Below are 16546 nucleotides of genomic sequence, written 5' to 3'. Positions count from 1 at the left end.
ATTGTATCGTTTATGTTGCAAACATACATGCCCATTGCAAATAGGGACCCCCCACTTTTCGCTTTCTGGCTTAGGGTTTTTAGTTTAGTCGTCTTTAGCTTGGTAGTAGTCTTAGTATTTAGCCTTTTCATGTGACGAGGTATGTTTGTGGGTATCAAGATTGAGGAATGTGAATGATGTAAATGTTGTCATGTTGCAAAATTGCTTAGTGGTCAATGTTGTCAATGTTGTTAAGGTGATGGATGTCATTAGGTTTAGGTTGAAGGGAAAGGAGTGGTAAGTTTGTTTGTACAACTATGAGGAACTACAAGAATAATGCCTAGGGTAATGAATTATAATTTCACATTATGCAAAGACCTAGGTAGAAGAAATGTCAAAATTTGGCTGTCTAGAGTCAACCCTCTCATTTCACATATAAATTTGTGCAGGACCAAGGGGGTAAGTTGTGCATTGGTGTCAAACCCTACCTCAAGATAATCATTTGAAAATGTCTAAAATGTGCTCCACCTTCAAGCATGAGTGATTTTGTGCAAAGCAACCCTTCTAGTGTGCTTAGGTGGTTAAAGAGGGTAAGTTAAAGGACATGTTTGTGCATACAAACACCTTAAACCCGTTTCACCTCTTTGTGCATACAAGACCTTCAAGTGCACTCATTACCATTTTGTGCTTGGTGCTTCTTTGAATCCCCTCTAACATTTGTGCTAATACTTGTCTAAAATGTGCTCTAGCATCAATGTGTGATATAATACAAGACATTTATCTATTTGCACCCAAGGCCAAGCAGGTAGATCCATGCTAGTTAGTGCAAGCTAACCCCTTTATCCCACCTTAATGTATTCTTGTGCAAACCAACATGTTGGATGCGCTCTTCGTTGTGCAAACATGCTATTGGATCCCGCCCACCATTTTGTGCGCAACACCATTTCGTGTGCGCTGCATATAAAATTTGCCTAAGTAATCAGCATCCTCAGTTGTGCAAACAAGGTACCCACTCCAACACAAATTTGTGCAAGGTTAGGGGGGTAAATTGTGCACTAATGTCAAACCCAACATCATGATCAAGTTCTTAAGGGTCTAAGTGTTGAACCAATGGGGTAATTTCGTGTACCAATTAGTGTGAGTAAGGCCTAGATTCTGCCCATGGAGGAAATGGGGAAAATTTATCTAAGGCGAGATTCAACCCTCCTTGAGCATGCACAACTTGTGTTAGCAAGATCCCAAAGTCCACTCTCATGTTTTGGCATCAAGGAGCCTTAATTCCACCCAAGGGGGATGAATTATGCAAAGACCCCTTCCATATGTGCTCCTTGTTTTGTGCATCTCACTATCTAAAGTGTGCCCATGTCTTGTCTGGTAACTTTGTGCAAGTCAATGTGCTAAGCCCGCTTTCCTTTGTGCAATGATAGCTCTTGAATGCACTCATAGGCTGTGAATATCAATACCTAATTGCCACCCTTCTTGTGCACTAGACCCCCTCATATGTGCTTATTCCTTTCGACTGTGTGAAGTAACCCCTTAGACCCGCTCCACATTGCATTAGTGCATACCAACCCTCAAGATGCGCTCCACTTGCATCAAGTTGTGCAAACCTACCTTGGAATCCCACCCATGCCTATCACAGTTGTGCAACACTCCACTTACAATCTGCTCAGCCAAGATACAATATTGTGCAAAGGTAGTCTTGAAATGCGCTCATCAAGGGGAGTAGTGCAGTTCAACCCTTGAATCCCGCCTTGCACACTCAGTAGTGCAGTTTAACCCCTAAATCACGCCCAAGGAAGAGATGAATGAGGAATGATTGGGGCTGTAAGAGGAGACCTAGAGCATGAAGGCGACCTACAAACCTGAAAAACATAGGAAGTCAGACCTTAAGGACCTGAAATCAGACCTAAAACATAGAGGATCAGACCTCACAAACTCAGAAATCATACTTAAAAGAGTGTCTTAGACCTGTAAACAATCAAATCAGACCCAAAAATACATCAAAATCTGACCTGAGGCAATTAAATCAAACCCTAACTCGCAGCCCTAATAATCAGAGCAGATCAAATAAGTGTTTGAATTTGAAATGGTGTTGTTGAAGTGAGCATTCAACACTTATTTATAGGGCTTCAATGCAATAGTTTCCCTCAGCCGACTTGGGGATTGCAAAGGAAAAAGAATGTTGCATTGCTGACCTTGTGCAAGCAAAGTCTCAAAACCCATTCCAACACAATGGTGCAAGCACTTACATAAAATGCACTCAGTAAATTGTGCAAACCCGCTCAGCAGGGGGAGGACTTAGGTTGGCTAATGTAGGAGGGAATTTAAAGATTCAATTGGCATAAACCCTAGTCAGCTTAGGTGAGTTAAAGGAAGAGTAAGGGAGATATAAAACAAAGGTGAACTTGCTCATTTTGACAACAATCCAATCCAAAACAAGGAGCAGGGCGAGCAGACCTAAAAGGCAGACCTGAAGTTATCTTTTCATCAGAAAATTCACAAGTGTAGATCTGAATGAGTTAAGAGAATGTGAACTTCAGGATAGAAGGACATCTGACTTAAGGGATAAAATTGATTATCATTAATATGATGCATTCTTATTTGTGTTGTGTTTCACTCACAATATGTTTTTCTTTCTTTCAGGTTATGAGGCTTCGTTACAAGGAAGGGACACCTGTGGAGCGTGTCAACGTCAGGTTCTGATGCAAGGATGGAGAACTTAAGCAGATTGCAACATCAAAGGAATCAACTTCAAGACAAAGTTACCCCACATCAACATGAGGAGGATGAAAGGACCTACAACCTCAAAGATGCAACCACTACGTGAAGATTACTCTACAAGTTCAAGGTCTTCAACATGAGGATCTTACCATATTCAAGGCTTTCATTACATCATGAAGTGAAGGATGGACTTTGACAAAAAAATCAAGGCGTAGCAGTGAGATCAGGAAATTTCGCAATTATTTTGAATTTCCTTTGGAATCCAAGGTTATAAGCAATAAAACAAGGAGAGATCAATAGGGATTGCTTCGCAGTGAAGAACTCTACATCAAGGTAGGATATGTGAAGGAAACATTTGCAACATGGAGATACCCCTACATCAGTACAAGAATCAAGGTGTAATACTACATAAGCATGAGGTTCCCAAGCAAGAAGATGAACTTGCACAAGAAGATCAAGCGTAGGCATTATGAGGTCAGGATCAAACACTGTCAATTAGAAGAACAAGGAAGATTCCTAAGTTAGAAGGTGAAATTGTGCAAGTGCAATCAAAAGATAGTTTCAAAAGAGTTAAACAAAGTTAGATGCTTAATCACCAAAGATGATACAATTTGGGAATATGCATCATCATCATCATCACATCAAGCAGTTGGATAATGTTGAGTATCAAGAGATATTGCCCCAACACAAACACTTTGTGATGATCTACATGAGGAACATACTAATGTGGCACCTAGTCACCTTCAACTTATCAAGGAGCCCCACATCAATTCGTCTAGATGCAATGAACTTGATTTATCTGATAAAGGGGCAAGTGACACGTGGCATTGCATCGAAGATTGTTCCACATACCTAACCTCGGTTTTATTGGTTTGTATTAAAGGAAGGACATGTGTCCACAATATTGTAATTTTCTCATTGGCCAGAAGGAGTTAGTTGTGACTAACCCTAACTAGGGTTTTATTGTGTGATCTTGGCCACTGATCCTGAATCAATCAGAGCCTTTGAATTGTAATGAGACTTCTATATAAGGCTCAGTTCTCTCATTTGTAAAGGTTAAAGGTTAATAGTCATAGAATAGTAGCAATTAGAGCTAGCAGTGGAGTACAAGGAAAGGAGATTGTTGCCAAGGCTTGTTGTAATAAACATACTATTTTCATTGAAGATATGGTGGATTTTGCATGCTATTTCAACATGTTGCATGGTCTCTACTTCTCATAGTTTAGATGTGTTAGATGAATGGATGATTTTATTGTTGATGAATGATGAAGCCTAATGTTCATACCACTTGGAATTTGCTGATTGCAAGTTGCAATGTGTGGTTAGACTGAATTTATTTAAAAGCTTAAGTTCAATTTAATTATGCTCATTGTTCATGATGTTGGTGTGCATAGGTGATATGAAAATCATTCACTTATCCCTAGGAGATTGCACTATCTTTGTGTAGTTGGTTCCTAATGGCAAAGCAAAGCTTGGTTTGGTTGCATCAAGCCAACAATCATTTCCTACATTGATAGGATTAGATTAGATCTCTTAACCCTTACCTTTTGTCCTTATTTTCCAGGTTAGTTAGATTTCACATTTAGTTGTGTTCAAAGCGTAAGTCCCTTTGTGATTACCAGCATCATCACATCATTCACCGAGTCTATCTACAGCATTAAAGTTGATTGTTCGCATTGTAAACCTTGGAGTTGTCTCATTTGATCATATTATTTAGCATATGAGGTTTCTTTGTTCAAGAGAGGATAGAATACTTAGTATTTTATTTTGTCTTCGAGGTGTCCTAAAAGACACATCAACAGTATCTACAGATTCTTCACTCCATTGAATAAGTGGTATTGGCTGGCTTGCTGCCTAGTGCTTTCATTTCAACTGCTATATTTCAGTTTGATTGTACTCTTGAACACCTTATGCTCTCACCTTTCCGATTTTAGGATCCAGGTAATTAGAAAGTGGAAAGGAAGGTGCTTGCATCACACTTTCAGTTGATAATATTTTCAAAACTAGTTTAGGGGTGTATAGTACAAAAGTGCACAAATAAAGAATATTGAAAAGTGTCTATTGAACTTTTTATGCCCTGAGTAGAACGTGAAGAGAAGGCAGTGAGTGGGGTTTAATGATTACTTGAAAATTTTGAAGGGCCTCCTAAGGCCAATCAAGCCTATTGCATAGTCAGGAGTGATCTTGCTTCATCAGCTTATTGTTGCCGGGAATAATCATTATGTTATGTTGTCATATTATGTTTATGTTGTCGTCGGTAATAATGAGTTACGGCAGTCAGTTAGTTAGTCGTCTCGAAGGGCAATTGGACGTGATGGTTGGTCGCACCCCTTCGGGTATTATATATTGCATGCCTTTCCTTCTTAGTATCATCATGATAGTCGTATCTGGGTGTAATGTTATAAGCACTTGATGTACATGCACTGTTGAATTAATACAGAAACTGGCTCTTTAAAATATTTCCATTATGTTTTGTGCATTTACTTTCCGCATTTAATCGTTTACCCGTATGTGGCAAACATTTGGCACTGTTGCCTAGAAATACTTGGGAAAGGAAGGAGCGGGTGGCGCACGGACACGATGGGCCTACCCATTGGTGAGATTAACCCAGAGGCCGACGACGCACAAACAGAGCTCTACGACAGAGAAGACACTGCAACGAGGGAATTCTCAATCCTGCTTCAGGTGGCCATTGAGAACTATGTTCGAAGGGAGGCCACGGAGGCTGACGTCCCAACAAGTGCAGTGTGGACCGCACTGGAAGTTAGCCCCGTAGCGAATCGGTTGATGAACCACCTCCTCCCTTTTGCTTGCACAGGCATCACTGGCACAACGAACTCGCCTGGAGGAGATTGCCCGAGAGGAGATTGCCCGTGAGGAGCGACACCAACAAGTCCTCCAACAGTATGAAGAAAACAGTCGTCGCTGGGAAGCGGAGCGTTATGGCATGAGGCCAAGGGGAAATTGAACCCTGAACCTCCAGGAGGAATAAAGAACATTCTATAATAATGGTGTCTTACTATTGACACAAATTGTATCCGACGGGATAAATTAATAAAGAAGTGTTCTATTTTTATGTGTTGTTGCTATTTATGGAGATGTACAGGAATTAATTCCCAACCTATTAAACAAAGATAGAAATAAGAAGGCAAAAAGTGAGGAGTGGGAGGCCGCACAAAGGGCCTTGATTATGGAACAAGTAGGACGTAGACAAAGGCTGAGGCAACTTGCCAAAGGACGACCTGATGAAGGGTTGCCCAAAGGGAACCAAGCCAGAACACCGTAGGGTGAGAAGACATGAAGACTTTTTGGAGGAAACAAGGCTACGAAGGAATCTGGTCAAAGAGACCCGGGATCAGTTCAAGAACTTATCCCTTACGCCGCGCATGGAGGACCACCGAACGGAGCGAGCAGAGGACAAGGGTGAGAACGGAGGGGAGGGCAACCGTACGACCGTAGGTGCGGAGAAGGCACAAACACACGACAGACAGGACCCCCTCTTGGGACCCATCACACCAAGCAAGCGAGTACAAAACACCGTACCCCTAGTCACTAAAGCAGGAAACACCACCAGTGCCGGAGGGAGTGGCGCGGGTGCACGACGGACACAGCCACCTTCGGGGACACGACCCCCACAGACACAGCCACCTCCGGGGACACAACCCAAATCAATGGCCAATAGGTAGAAGCTGCCGAAATTCACCTACGACGGGAAGGAGGATACCGTCAGGCACTGCAGAACCTACGAAACCATATAGGTGGCCAATGGTGTCACGAACTAGGACGAATGGATGACGCAATTCCCAGCGACATTACGGGGAGTTGCCATCGACTGGTACTCGGATATTGATAAAACTGCAGTGGCCACATGGGACACGTTGCGGAAAGCCTTCGAGAAGGAGTTCCGCCTACTTCAAGAAGGAGTTCCGCCTACTTCAAGATGACAATGAAATAGTAGCCGTAATCTATGGCACAAAGAAGAACAAGAACGAGACGGTCCAAGCCTATAGTTGGTGGCTCAAGGAACCGTTGGGGAAAAATGGAGTCAACCAACAGATGGGTTGAAAAAGAGATGGTTCGTGGAGGGATTGAAACACTCCCTCCGAAAGAAGATGAAAAATTGTTCCACCAACCTTGTACGACGATGCATCTAATAGAGCGATGGATCTCGAGAGCGAGACCAAGACATCCAAGAAGAAAAAGAAGGATAGCTCGTTCGAGGATGATGACTCTTTCGAGGGAAGCAGCAACAATGGCGAGTCCGGCAAAAAGGTGCAAGCCCTACAGAAGGACATGCTAAGGATGATGAAAGAGATGAAGGTTATGAAGGGAGGTCCGAGCAAGACTAATGAAGGAGAGCTTTGGTGCACGGAATGTAAGACGGACAGCCACACGAAAGGCTCCTGCCCAAAGAAGGCCTATTGTGATATATACCAGTTGATGGGGCATCCCACCAAGGAATGCCCCTACAACATGAAAACACGAAACCAACAAGTATTGCTTACACGGGAACAACCAACTACATCGGGCGGTACCTGCAGCTCCCAGGCGCACGACAATGCAACATCGAGAGGCTACCGAGATAACCGGTGGGGAGGACGAAACAACAATAACAACAATAAAAATACAAGGAGCTGAATCCAATACGACTCCAAAGGCTGACTGATGATACAATGCACAGCGTGTAGCCAGTGGGGGCACTTTGCTCGAGACTGCCCGAAGGGAGAGGCCACACAATATTTGTGCAAATGGTGCGGACCGGGAGACCACGAAGACGCCACCTATCTGAAGTCCGGCGTCAACTTGCTCAATATTGAGGAAACCAAAGATGAGGAAGTGTTGGTCGTAACCCGCACCCAAGCTAGACAAGCAACGTGCCTAGACCCAGAGACGAAGAAGCGAAGGGTACGGGAAGCACGAGAAGAAATTGAGAAAGAGATACGAGAAAGGGCGAAGAGTATGGCGGGTACTTCTAGCCGACCGAAGGCGGAGGAGGCTATACTAAATCAAATTTTAAAACTGGAGGTGCCTGTGAAGGTACACAACCTCCTCCACACGATGCCTCAATTACGAACGGCATTGCTGAATAATCTCTCCCAACCACACACCAATACCAACCACCGCACAGATGTTCCTGGGGGGTCTGCAATAGACCCCAGGCTGTTGGTAGTTAACACTGGAAGGAACCCGACCATTGTGGAGATGGGTATCCTAGGCACCATTCTAACCGATACTATCGTCGATGGTGGATCAGGAGTGAATGTTCTTCCAGAAGAAACGTGGCGGAAGCTGGGGAAGCCGACGCTGTGGCCATCTACATTCAATCTACTGGGAGCAGATCAGCATGGAATCAAATCCATCAGGACACTGATGGGCCAACAAGTTTTAACATCAAGATGCAACCCTTCATACTGGACTTCATGGTAATCTCACTAAAGAAAAAAGGGTATGATGCGATCTTAGGGAGAGGGTGGCTGGTGGGAGCCAAGGCCACCCAGAACTGGAAGAAGAACACTCTGTCTATGGAGAATGGAGGAAGGAAGTTTATCATAGACCTTGGGACGCAGTTGGTTAGTGAGGAACTAGCATCATCTCAGAATCGGAGGGTCAAGGAGAAGGCAACCCAAGGAACGAAGGACGGGGCTGCAGGGAGCCCAACGACTAAGGGGTTCTCAAACTAGGAGAGTGCTCTAAGGATGAGACGGGGTCATTGAACGGGCTCTTCCACTGGCAGATGGAGGATTACGAAATGTTCCAGAGCTACAGGCTCGAAGTAGAGGAACCGGAGTAAGTAACAGAGGAGGTGTACCTGTCGGAACATTGGAAGGGAGATGCTCGTGTGAGTGACACCACCGCACACCAGTTCCCGAAGGAAGAACCCATCAAGTATCAAAAGGTAAAATTGAAGGAGACAAACCTCGGTGACGTAGATAATCCCAAGATCATTCGTGTCGGCAACGATTGGAACCCTATGTGGAAGGCTGCAGCCTTCAAAATCTTTATTCTTCTTCTTCTTCTTATGTACGAGAAGGAGACCGTGGTTCCCATAGAATTTATGTTTCCAAGTCTTCGGATCCCCATTGAAAATAGACTTGCCATCAACGAATCAAAATTGAAACCCTACCACGAGAAGTGCGCAAGGGACCCGAGAGGCTGCAAGGACACCTGAGAGTCTGGAGGGGAACCTGAGAGGCCGCAAGGACACCCGAGAGTCCAGAGGGGGACCCAAGAGGATGGAAGGGGAGATGAGAGGCTGGGCAGGCAACTTGTGAGGCACAGGATCAAAGCGGGAGACTCTCGGGCGAGGCAAACCGAGAAGGATGAAGGGCGATCCCAAAGGCACAGGACCCGAGCTGAAGACTCTCGGCAATTAGATTTGGAAAATAAATAGAAAAAAAAAAAAAAGTGGTGGTGGGACCACCGTACAGTGCACCATGTACGGTGGGACACCGTACGGTCTAACCACCACGGTAGACCACCGTGCGGTGGGACACCGTACGGTGGAACACCGTCGACGGAGGTCACCGGCCTCGGAGGGTGTTCATCTACCGTACGATCGAACAACATCCACCGTACGACCTTCCCAGCCATCGTATGAGAGACCAATCACCATATGACACCAAGCTTCGGGTGACCCCAATCGTCATACGGCTCGGCCACCGTACGACAGACCACTCCATCATATGGCAGATAACCTCTGTACGGGCTCGAGACATTACAGTCTATAGGCCTGAAGGAGCACGGCGATGGTGGCAGCAGCTTAAAAGAGGGTGAAAGGAAAAAATACCACGGCACGGCAGGGATAAAGGTGGTGATGGCACTTGAAAAAGAAAACGACGACCAGATTGAAAAATCATTCGATGGAGTCTGGAGGCAGGATGCTGAAAAAATTAGAGTGGAGAAGAAGGTTTTTTTTGCATCTTAAAATATCTCAAAAATGATGTGCGCCATGGACTTCCGTGTGGTTCTGAAGGCTCTAAATTGGTGCCCCCAGACCTCGCAAGGGGCGCTGCCCCTCGACCCTGCTGGGTCACTGCCCCAGACCCCCAGTTTATTTTTGAGCGTCACGGTAAGTGTTGGGGTTGTTCCGTATTGTGAGAAAGAAGTCTGAAGCTAAGCATTGGCGGAGAAGCCATAAGCCGTAGAGGGAGACAGATTTGGAGGTTGCCAACAAATAGAGTTTGAAGGAAGGCTTTGCAAGAACGCGAAGTCGTACGGCACCAAGGAGTTAGTCAGTTCAGTTATCAGCCTTTGGGGAGTGTGATGGAGGATTTGAGGCATCTCCTCGCCTTTATGCCAGAAGGTTGTGGCCACTTCCAGGCATGAATGGTACGCTTTGAGGAACTTGGAGTATGTCTCGACTGGACGTGAGGTTGCCTTGGTGGATGCACAAAGGGCTCGGGAGGAGCTGACCACCAGGCTAGAGGCAGTAGTGAATATGGTAGCAAGTATCCCAGGGTTCATGAAAAGTATTATAGGGCAACAAAGGACAGTGTAGACAGTGCATGAACAAAAGTATGAAGTTGAAAGAACAGTCATAACAGCTCCTGTTCAAAACAGAGAAAGGTTTAAAAGGACAAAGGAATGCAGTTGTGATGAAAGCCTTGAAAGACAGTCATTGGCCTTAAGAATTTTTTAGTAATAAAAGCAAATGCATAGAAATAAAGAACAGAGACAAGACTAGTCATTATAAAGATTTAACTCACTACTGTGAATAAACTGTCTTGAGATGGTTGATACAATGGAACATTTGCGAGACTCATACCTAAGAAAGCAAAGGGTCAGTTGCTTGATCATCACAGTGATCAGTTTTAGTAAAAGGCAAAATCCAAGGAGCAGCGGCTATGAAGGTTAAAAGAGCTATAAAATGATAGAGTTTAGAAGCGTGATAATCCTAGTTAGGGAACTTCAAACCCTAGGATAGCTTAGGCCATCATGCTAAAAGATTCAACCCAAACTTCATCCAAATTTTATGCATAGTAGCATGAGGAGCTAGGGCCCATGAAACCCTTGTGAAGATTCGGTTGTCATTAGATTACAGTCTTGTAGAAAATAAGCATAGTCATGAGAAAGGACCATTCCCAAAGAGACATATGGCATCCAAGACAATCACATGACTACAGACATAAGTTTTGAACAAGGTTTTATGTAGAGAGATAATGGGGTTTTCTTGGATTGTTACCCAAGTTTTCTTCTAGGTTTTAAAGTCTACGCTTACCGACCTTGTCAAAGCATTCTTAAAGACCCTGTCTTGTCCAACAAAAGGCTACAGGCCTGTCATGGCAGCTTAAAAGGGATAATTTTAAGTTTGCATGACGGCGCACAGTACTATGAAGAATGAACATATGGTGAAAGTCTGTGAAACTGATTGATCTGGGACAGTGAATGAAGAAATTGGGTTCTTAAAGATGGTTCTCAGTAGAGAGTGCGGAGTTAAAGGCATAGGTCAGTCATGAAGGAAGATAGAGTCACGAAATCTCGTGGAAAAGAAAAGTGAAAAGAGACAATTCCATGTGGAGTGACAACCAAGAGACTTTGTGAATAAAGAAATTGACAGGAAGACAGTGACGAGCATGATTCCTAATGAAGCAAAGTAGTGACAGTGATGAAAGTCTTAATGGCAGATCTATCATATTTTAAGTTATTGATGGTCATACTTGGTAAGGATTTGGAAAAACTTTGAATAATTTTAGCATGCACTCTTGATATGGGGATAACAAGCACTTTTATGCTGGTTCCCCAGTGTTCTATGTTGATAGTTATTGTTTGATATTCCTTTGTTGATTTGCCTGCAGTTCTGATGTTCCCAAATTGTTCAATCTGGTTTCAGACCATGATTCCACTCTGGCTACATTTATGCTGTAATGTTCATCTTGTACTTTCTTTTAGTATTTTAATTGAAATATGGAAATTGTTTCTTATAGAAATGACGCTACATTTTTTCTTCAGAACTAATGATAAATGATAATATCCAACAGCACCAACACTTACAAAAACACCAGAAATTTAATATTATATTTATAGTCATGTTCTTCTCAATGTGTTTCTATCATAAATGGATGTAGGTTAAATGAAGCTCAAATCATAACTTTGCCATATATAGATAAAGAAACATTGCCCTTGGGATAGTCTTAAATTTTACTATAAATTATTTTTCATTAACTAACCAATTTCATAAAATAGTTTCCTGCAAACAAAGTCCCTGACCATCTTCTGTTCTAAAAGTTTGGAATGTTCTTCAGTGGTTGCTACCATCTAGTACCATATAACAACTTTGCATTTTAACGCTCTTAAAGTTGCGAGTTTACCTTGAATGGATAAAGATTTTCCTGTGACTTTGAATCATGAATCTATTATCTTAGATAAAATAATATCTCAAACCATACATAATGGTTATAAACTTATAAACAATCATGACCTTTTTCCAGTCACCTCTGAAAGACAACTAGGATAAAGAATGTATTTGATAGTATGATACAAAAAGAAATAGAATGAAAATTTTGCATCTGAAGGAATAATAAAAAAGCTGTAATTACCAAAAGAGATTAACTTCAACAGGATTATGAAATTTAAAAACACTCAACACAGGAGCTGTGAAGAAGCGTTCTTCAGTCTTACCAAACAAAAGCATATTTATATGTACATAAATTCTTGGTGGAATGCACTTACTAGGGATACCCCACCTGAACCAAGCTCACACATTGTATTAACATTCACCTCTGCAACCAAAAGTCCTGTTACAACCTGCATTAATATTTGGATTCTAATGTTCAGAGAAACAAGAGTATCCCATAATGAATCAAAGAAACCTGTTTAAAAAAAATAAAAAATAGATTACCATATACAACCAGCAGAGCAAGCAGGTCGCAGCTGATGCTAAAAATCCGGCCTCTTGTGTGACTGCTGGAATGGCCAAAATTCCTGCTCCCACCTATGAGATCCAATAGAACATGTTCAAATCAAGATGACAGATATTGGAACAAGAAATTTGTTAATATCTATTATAAGTTAAACTACCTAATTAACAGGTAAAGTTTTTCAGAGATGTAATATCAAAGCAATTTTTATCATTAACCTCGACTGAAATGCATGATTTTAAACTTCCCTAGGCTTTCTTAATGGACTGGTAAGGACTTATCCTTCCTCAACTTTTTGGAGGGGCCTTCTTAATGGACTGGTAAGGACTTATTACAAGGCAGACTTACACCCAATGCATACACTAGAGGTCGTAAACTTAACCTATTCATGTAATGTAGGTCAGACTTGAGACTTCCTTATGCATTGTAGGGCAGAACTTCAAGCTACCCTTGCATTCTTCAAGCCCGGATTTGGGATTTCAAAAGGGAAGCACAACTTTGATGAGGATTCTAAACATGGACATAGAGATTTTGAAAGGGAAATTTGACTTGCATTTGGAACTCGCAAAAGGTATTTGATATCGGAATTGCAAGCAATCTTACACTTTCAATTGACACTTCACCTTTTCACACTTTTGTTTTCTTAATTCTCAATTTCACACTTTCACTGTTGCTTCTTCAATTCAAAATTCCACAATTCTCACCCTTGTCACCTACTTCTACAAGTCATTCTTTCAATTTCTTCCTTCAACTCACCTCCAAACTTGATAAAACCCCAAACCCTCATTCTAAGGACAGAGACTAAAACTATCACGAAGCTAAAGAAAATTACACAAAACAACTAAGATAACAAGAAAAACGAGGGGTCCCCATTTGCAATGGGGCATGTGTGTTTACAACACAACAAATAGCAATGTTTTATCTATGTAATATTCTACTTCCTATTAAACGAAAGACCAAAAATAAATCAGCCAAGTCATTATTCATTACACTTCATACCACAATATTAGATAAGTATATAAGCTGCTGGTTAATATACATAGTCTGAGTCTACCAACTTTGATTAGATCGAATGCTTAATTATTCTACTTCTTCGATGCCCTTCTTGGTTGCTTAAATTGGATATTTATACCTTCCTATCGATGGTGAGAAGACATGACCCCTCATGTGGTTACAATTGTTTGTAAGAGAGGTGACTCTCCCTGGTTTAACCATAACTGTTCATAACTAATGCTTGGCTTAAGCTTATTGGACCGCTTCTTAACATCTCTTCAAAATGCGTCTTAGCAATATTCTTTACATTTAATCGAATGTTTATTGTTGCTTGGGAAAACGCTAGGAAATGAAGGACAATCTGTCATTATTATTATCACCATTTGATACGAACTATTATTATCAATATTGCTGCCTTCATCCAAACTGAGATTGTTGTCAGTGCAGGGTTAGATTGTTTTCTTTCTGTTTGTTGGGATCTGATTTAGGTCACCAACAATTGTGAAGTCTTAGACAATTTTTTGAAAGTGTAGGAGTCACAACGGGGGCATGACAGTTCGCCCTTCCCAAGATTGCTTGTCCTCAAGCAATTTCAAATTTGGATGATTGAAGATCTCTTCTCCTTCCCATGTAGCATCTTCTATAGGGAAACCTTTCCATTTGTCTAAGAATTTAAGAATAGTCTTATTCCTTGATCTCTTCTCCTGCATATTGAGGACAGTTTTAGGTTCCAAAATTGATTTGCCTTATCATCAAGTGGAGGTAGTTCCACATATGAGTTAACATGTTTCCCTAACACCTTTTTGAGTTTGGATGCATGAAATACATTGTGGATTTTGTTGTTCTCTAGCAATTCCGATTCGTGGGCTACTTCGCCTATCCTTCTCAATATTTTGTACGGTCCATAAAATCAAGGTTTTAACTTATCCACTCCACTGACCTTGATTGAAGACTTCTTGTATGGTTGTAGTCATAAGAAAACCAAGTCTCATGTTGTCCTCATTTTTGTTTTCGAAAATGAAGGACCATTACATAAATTTTTTGTGAAAAAATGAAAATTTTATTCTATGGCATGCTTACCGAAGCAGAATTTTCACTAATCCTTGGATTGGCTTAATCCTCAGTCCATCCTCGATCTACGTTTCGAATTTCGTCGCGTTCTGGATTCGTTTGCTATGTCCTTCCTTCAAAATCGGGTTTTTTCTCCCTGACTGTAGGTGGAAAATTTTCCTTGAACTACAAGTTTTAATGATTTCCATTGTTTTGGTCTTTGTAGGGAAATTTTTAGCTTATTACATGTGCACTTTATTGAAAAATAAAACTTGTAATTTGCTTTTTATTTCCCCTTTGTTGTTTTTGTTGTTTTTTGGGTTTTTCAGTTAAAATAGGGATTTTTTGGTTAAGTTACAAGTAAAATTGTAGTTCTTTTCTAAAACCCCTACTTTAATGCTTTTTAAATGTAATAGGGACTTTAAACCCCTATTACATGTGTGCAAGTGAATTATAACTTGTTGTAGGGATTCTATTTCCCCTTTGCAAGTGATTTTAAACTTGCATCTCTCTCTAAAAAAGCCAATTTTGCCTATAAAGTGCATTTTTGACAATTTTAAACTTGCTATTTGGTCTAAAAATCCCGATTTTCGCCTTATAGTTGAAAAAGTGAAACTTTAAACTTGCTATTTGTCTCTAAAAACCCGATTTTCATTGTTTCATGCAAAATCGAACTTGCACTTTTTTTCCAAAAACCCGATTAGCTATTGGAGGCAAATTTGTTGAAAGTTTCAATCGATTTTTGAGGAGAGTTTTTAAGAGGAAGTCGTTTTGAATCCTAAGGCGATTTTTATGGATTTGGAAGCTCTTTTTTACACCACGTGGTAATCATTCTTGTTGGTTATAAGGCGTTGAAACAGCAAAAAACGTGTTCTTCAAATACCATGTTTTACCTCATGTAAGAGCCATAAACCTTCAAGCTTCTAAATCGTTTTTAACTCTCCTACCTAGATGTGGGGATTGGAGCTTTATTTGATCGATTCTTCATGCATTTGCTGCCACGTTTTTCAGCTTTAGGCATTTTTCCAAAAACGTGGTTAGAGTTTGGCATTTTAGATTGTCTCTATTTATTGGATTGTCTTCTTCAACACAAAGATTGATCATCTTTTGGAGAGGCATTTTCAGTTTGAACGAAGGTATGATTTTTCTTCTTTTCTTGTTTCATTTTCTTATTTTCTTGTTTTCTTAGCTTTCCTTTATAGTTGTAATTTTGTAAATATGTTGTTCTTCCCCCATAAATCGGTTTTGTGAGAGAGTTTTTCCCCTTGATATGCAATTTTTGAATTGCATTGTTGTAATGTCCCCTTCTCATTGATGCTCTTTCAGTGGTCCATTAGCCTATTCCTGAGACCCATAAGCTAGGTGGAATCAGGAGTGAGGGTCTAGCCTTGATGAAACGAAGACTTACTACTTTTAGTAAGTCAGGGAATGACCATTCTGATGTTACTGTCCTACTGAGTTCTCCATGTTTCGCCTCTGGACGCAATGATCATGCTTTTCTGAGCATTGATTCTTGACTTACTATTTTTAGTAAGTGGCAGTGTGGCACAATTCTATTTTTGGCAGTAGACAGGGTTCTCATTTTGCAGCAGTTTGGTGGTTGTTCCAACTCAGTTTCATCCTAGCAGTGTTAATAATCAGTACCAGAGCCATAGGTGAAATAATTGAATATTAATTCCTTATCCTAAGGTTAATATTTAATTAATTTTGATTATTGACGACTGATTTATTATAAATTGGGATTTATGCGTATTTTCCTAAGTTCTTGGCAAATTCATATTTATTAGAGAGATATCGAAATATTGAGGAAGATGTTATATTTTTTATAACTTATCTCTAATTTCGCCAAAAGTGGTTAACGTGGGTCCAAGTCTTGGGCGTGAGGTTTGACTCTTGCATTGGGCGCTACACTGGGTCCACATGAAGATGAAATGCGATGCAAA

The 16546-nt window shown here is 41.2% G+C and overlaps 1 protein-coding gene and 1 long non-coding RNA gene across 2 annotated transcripts in view; one reads left to right on the top strand and one right to left on the bottom strand.

The window, feature by feature from the left end:
* Positions 1-16546, bottom strand: part of LOC131031021 (uncharacterized) — a 261890-nt gene that overhangs the window by 208468 nt on the left and 36876 nt on the right. The window contains exons 3-4 of the mRNA XM_057962024.1: positions 12542-12634; positions 12373-12447 (exon numbers count right to left, since the gene is read on the bottom strand). Coding sequence (XP_057818007.1) covers positions 12373-12447; positions 12542-12634 — 168 coding nt within the window. The remainder of the gene's footprint in view (positions 1-12372; positions 12448-12541; positions 12635-16546) is intronic.
* Positions 1-16546, top strand: part of LOC131031022 (uncharacterized) — a 70854-nt gene that overhangs the window by 23094 nt on the left and 31214 nt on the right. The gene's annotated exons all lie outside the window — the stretch shown is intronic.

Source organism: Cryptomeria japonica, chromosome 3 (assembly GCF_030272615.1).
Source record: "Cryptomeria japonica chromosome 3, Sugi_1.0, whole genome shotgun sequence".
Classification (NCBI taxonomy): domain Eukaryota; kingdom Viridiplantae; phylum Streptophyta; class Pinopsida; order Cupressales; family Cupressaceae; genus Cryptomeria; species Cryptomeria japonica.
Note: the sequence above shows the minus strand (reverse complement) of the source record. Positions and strands in the feature narration are given on the sequence as shown.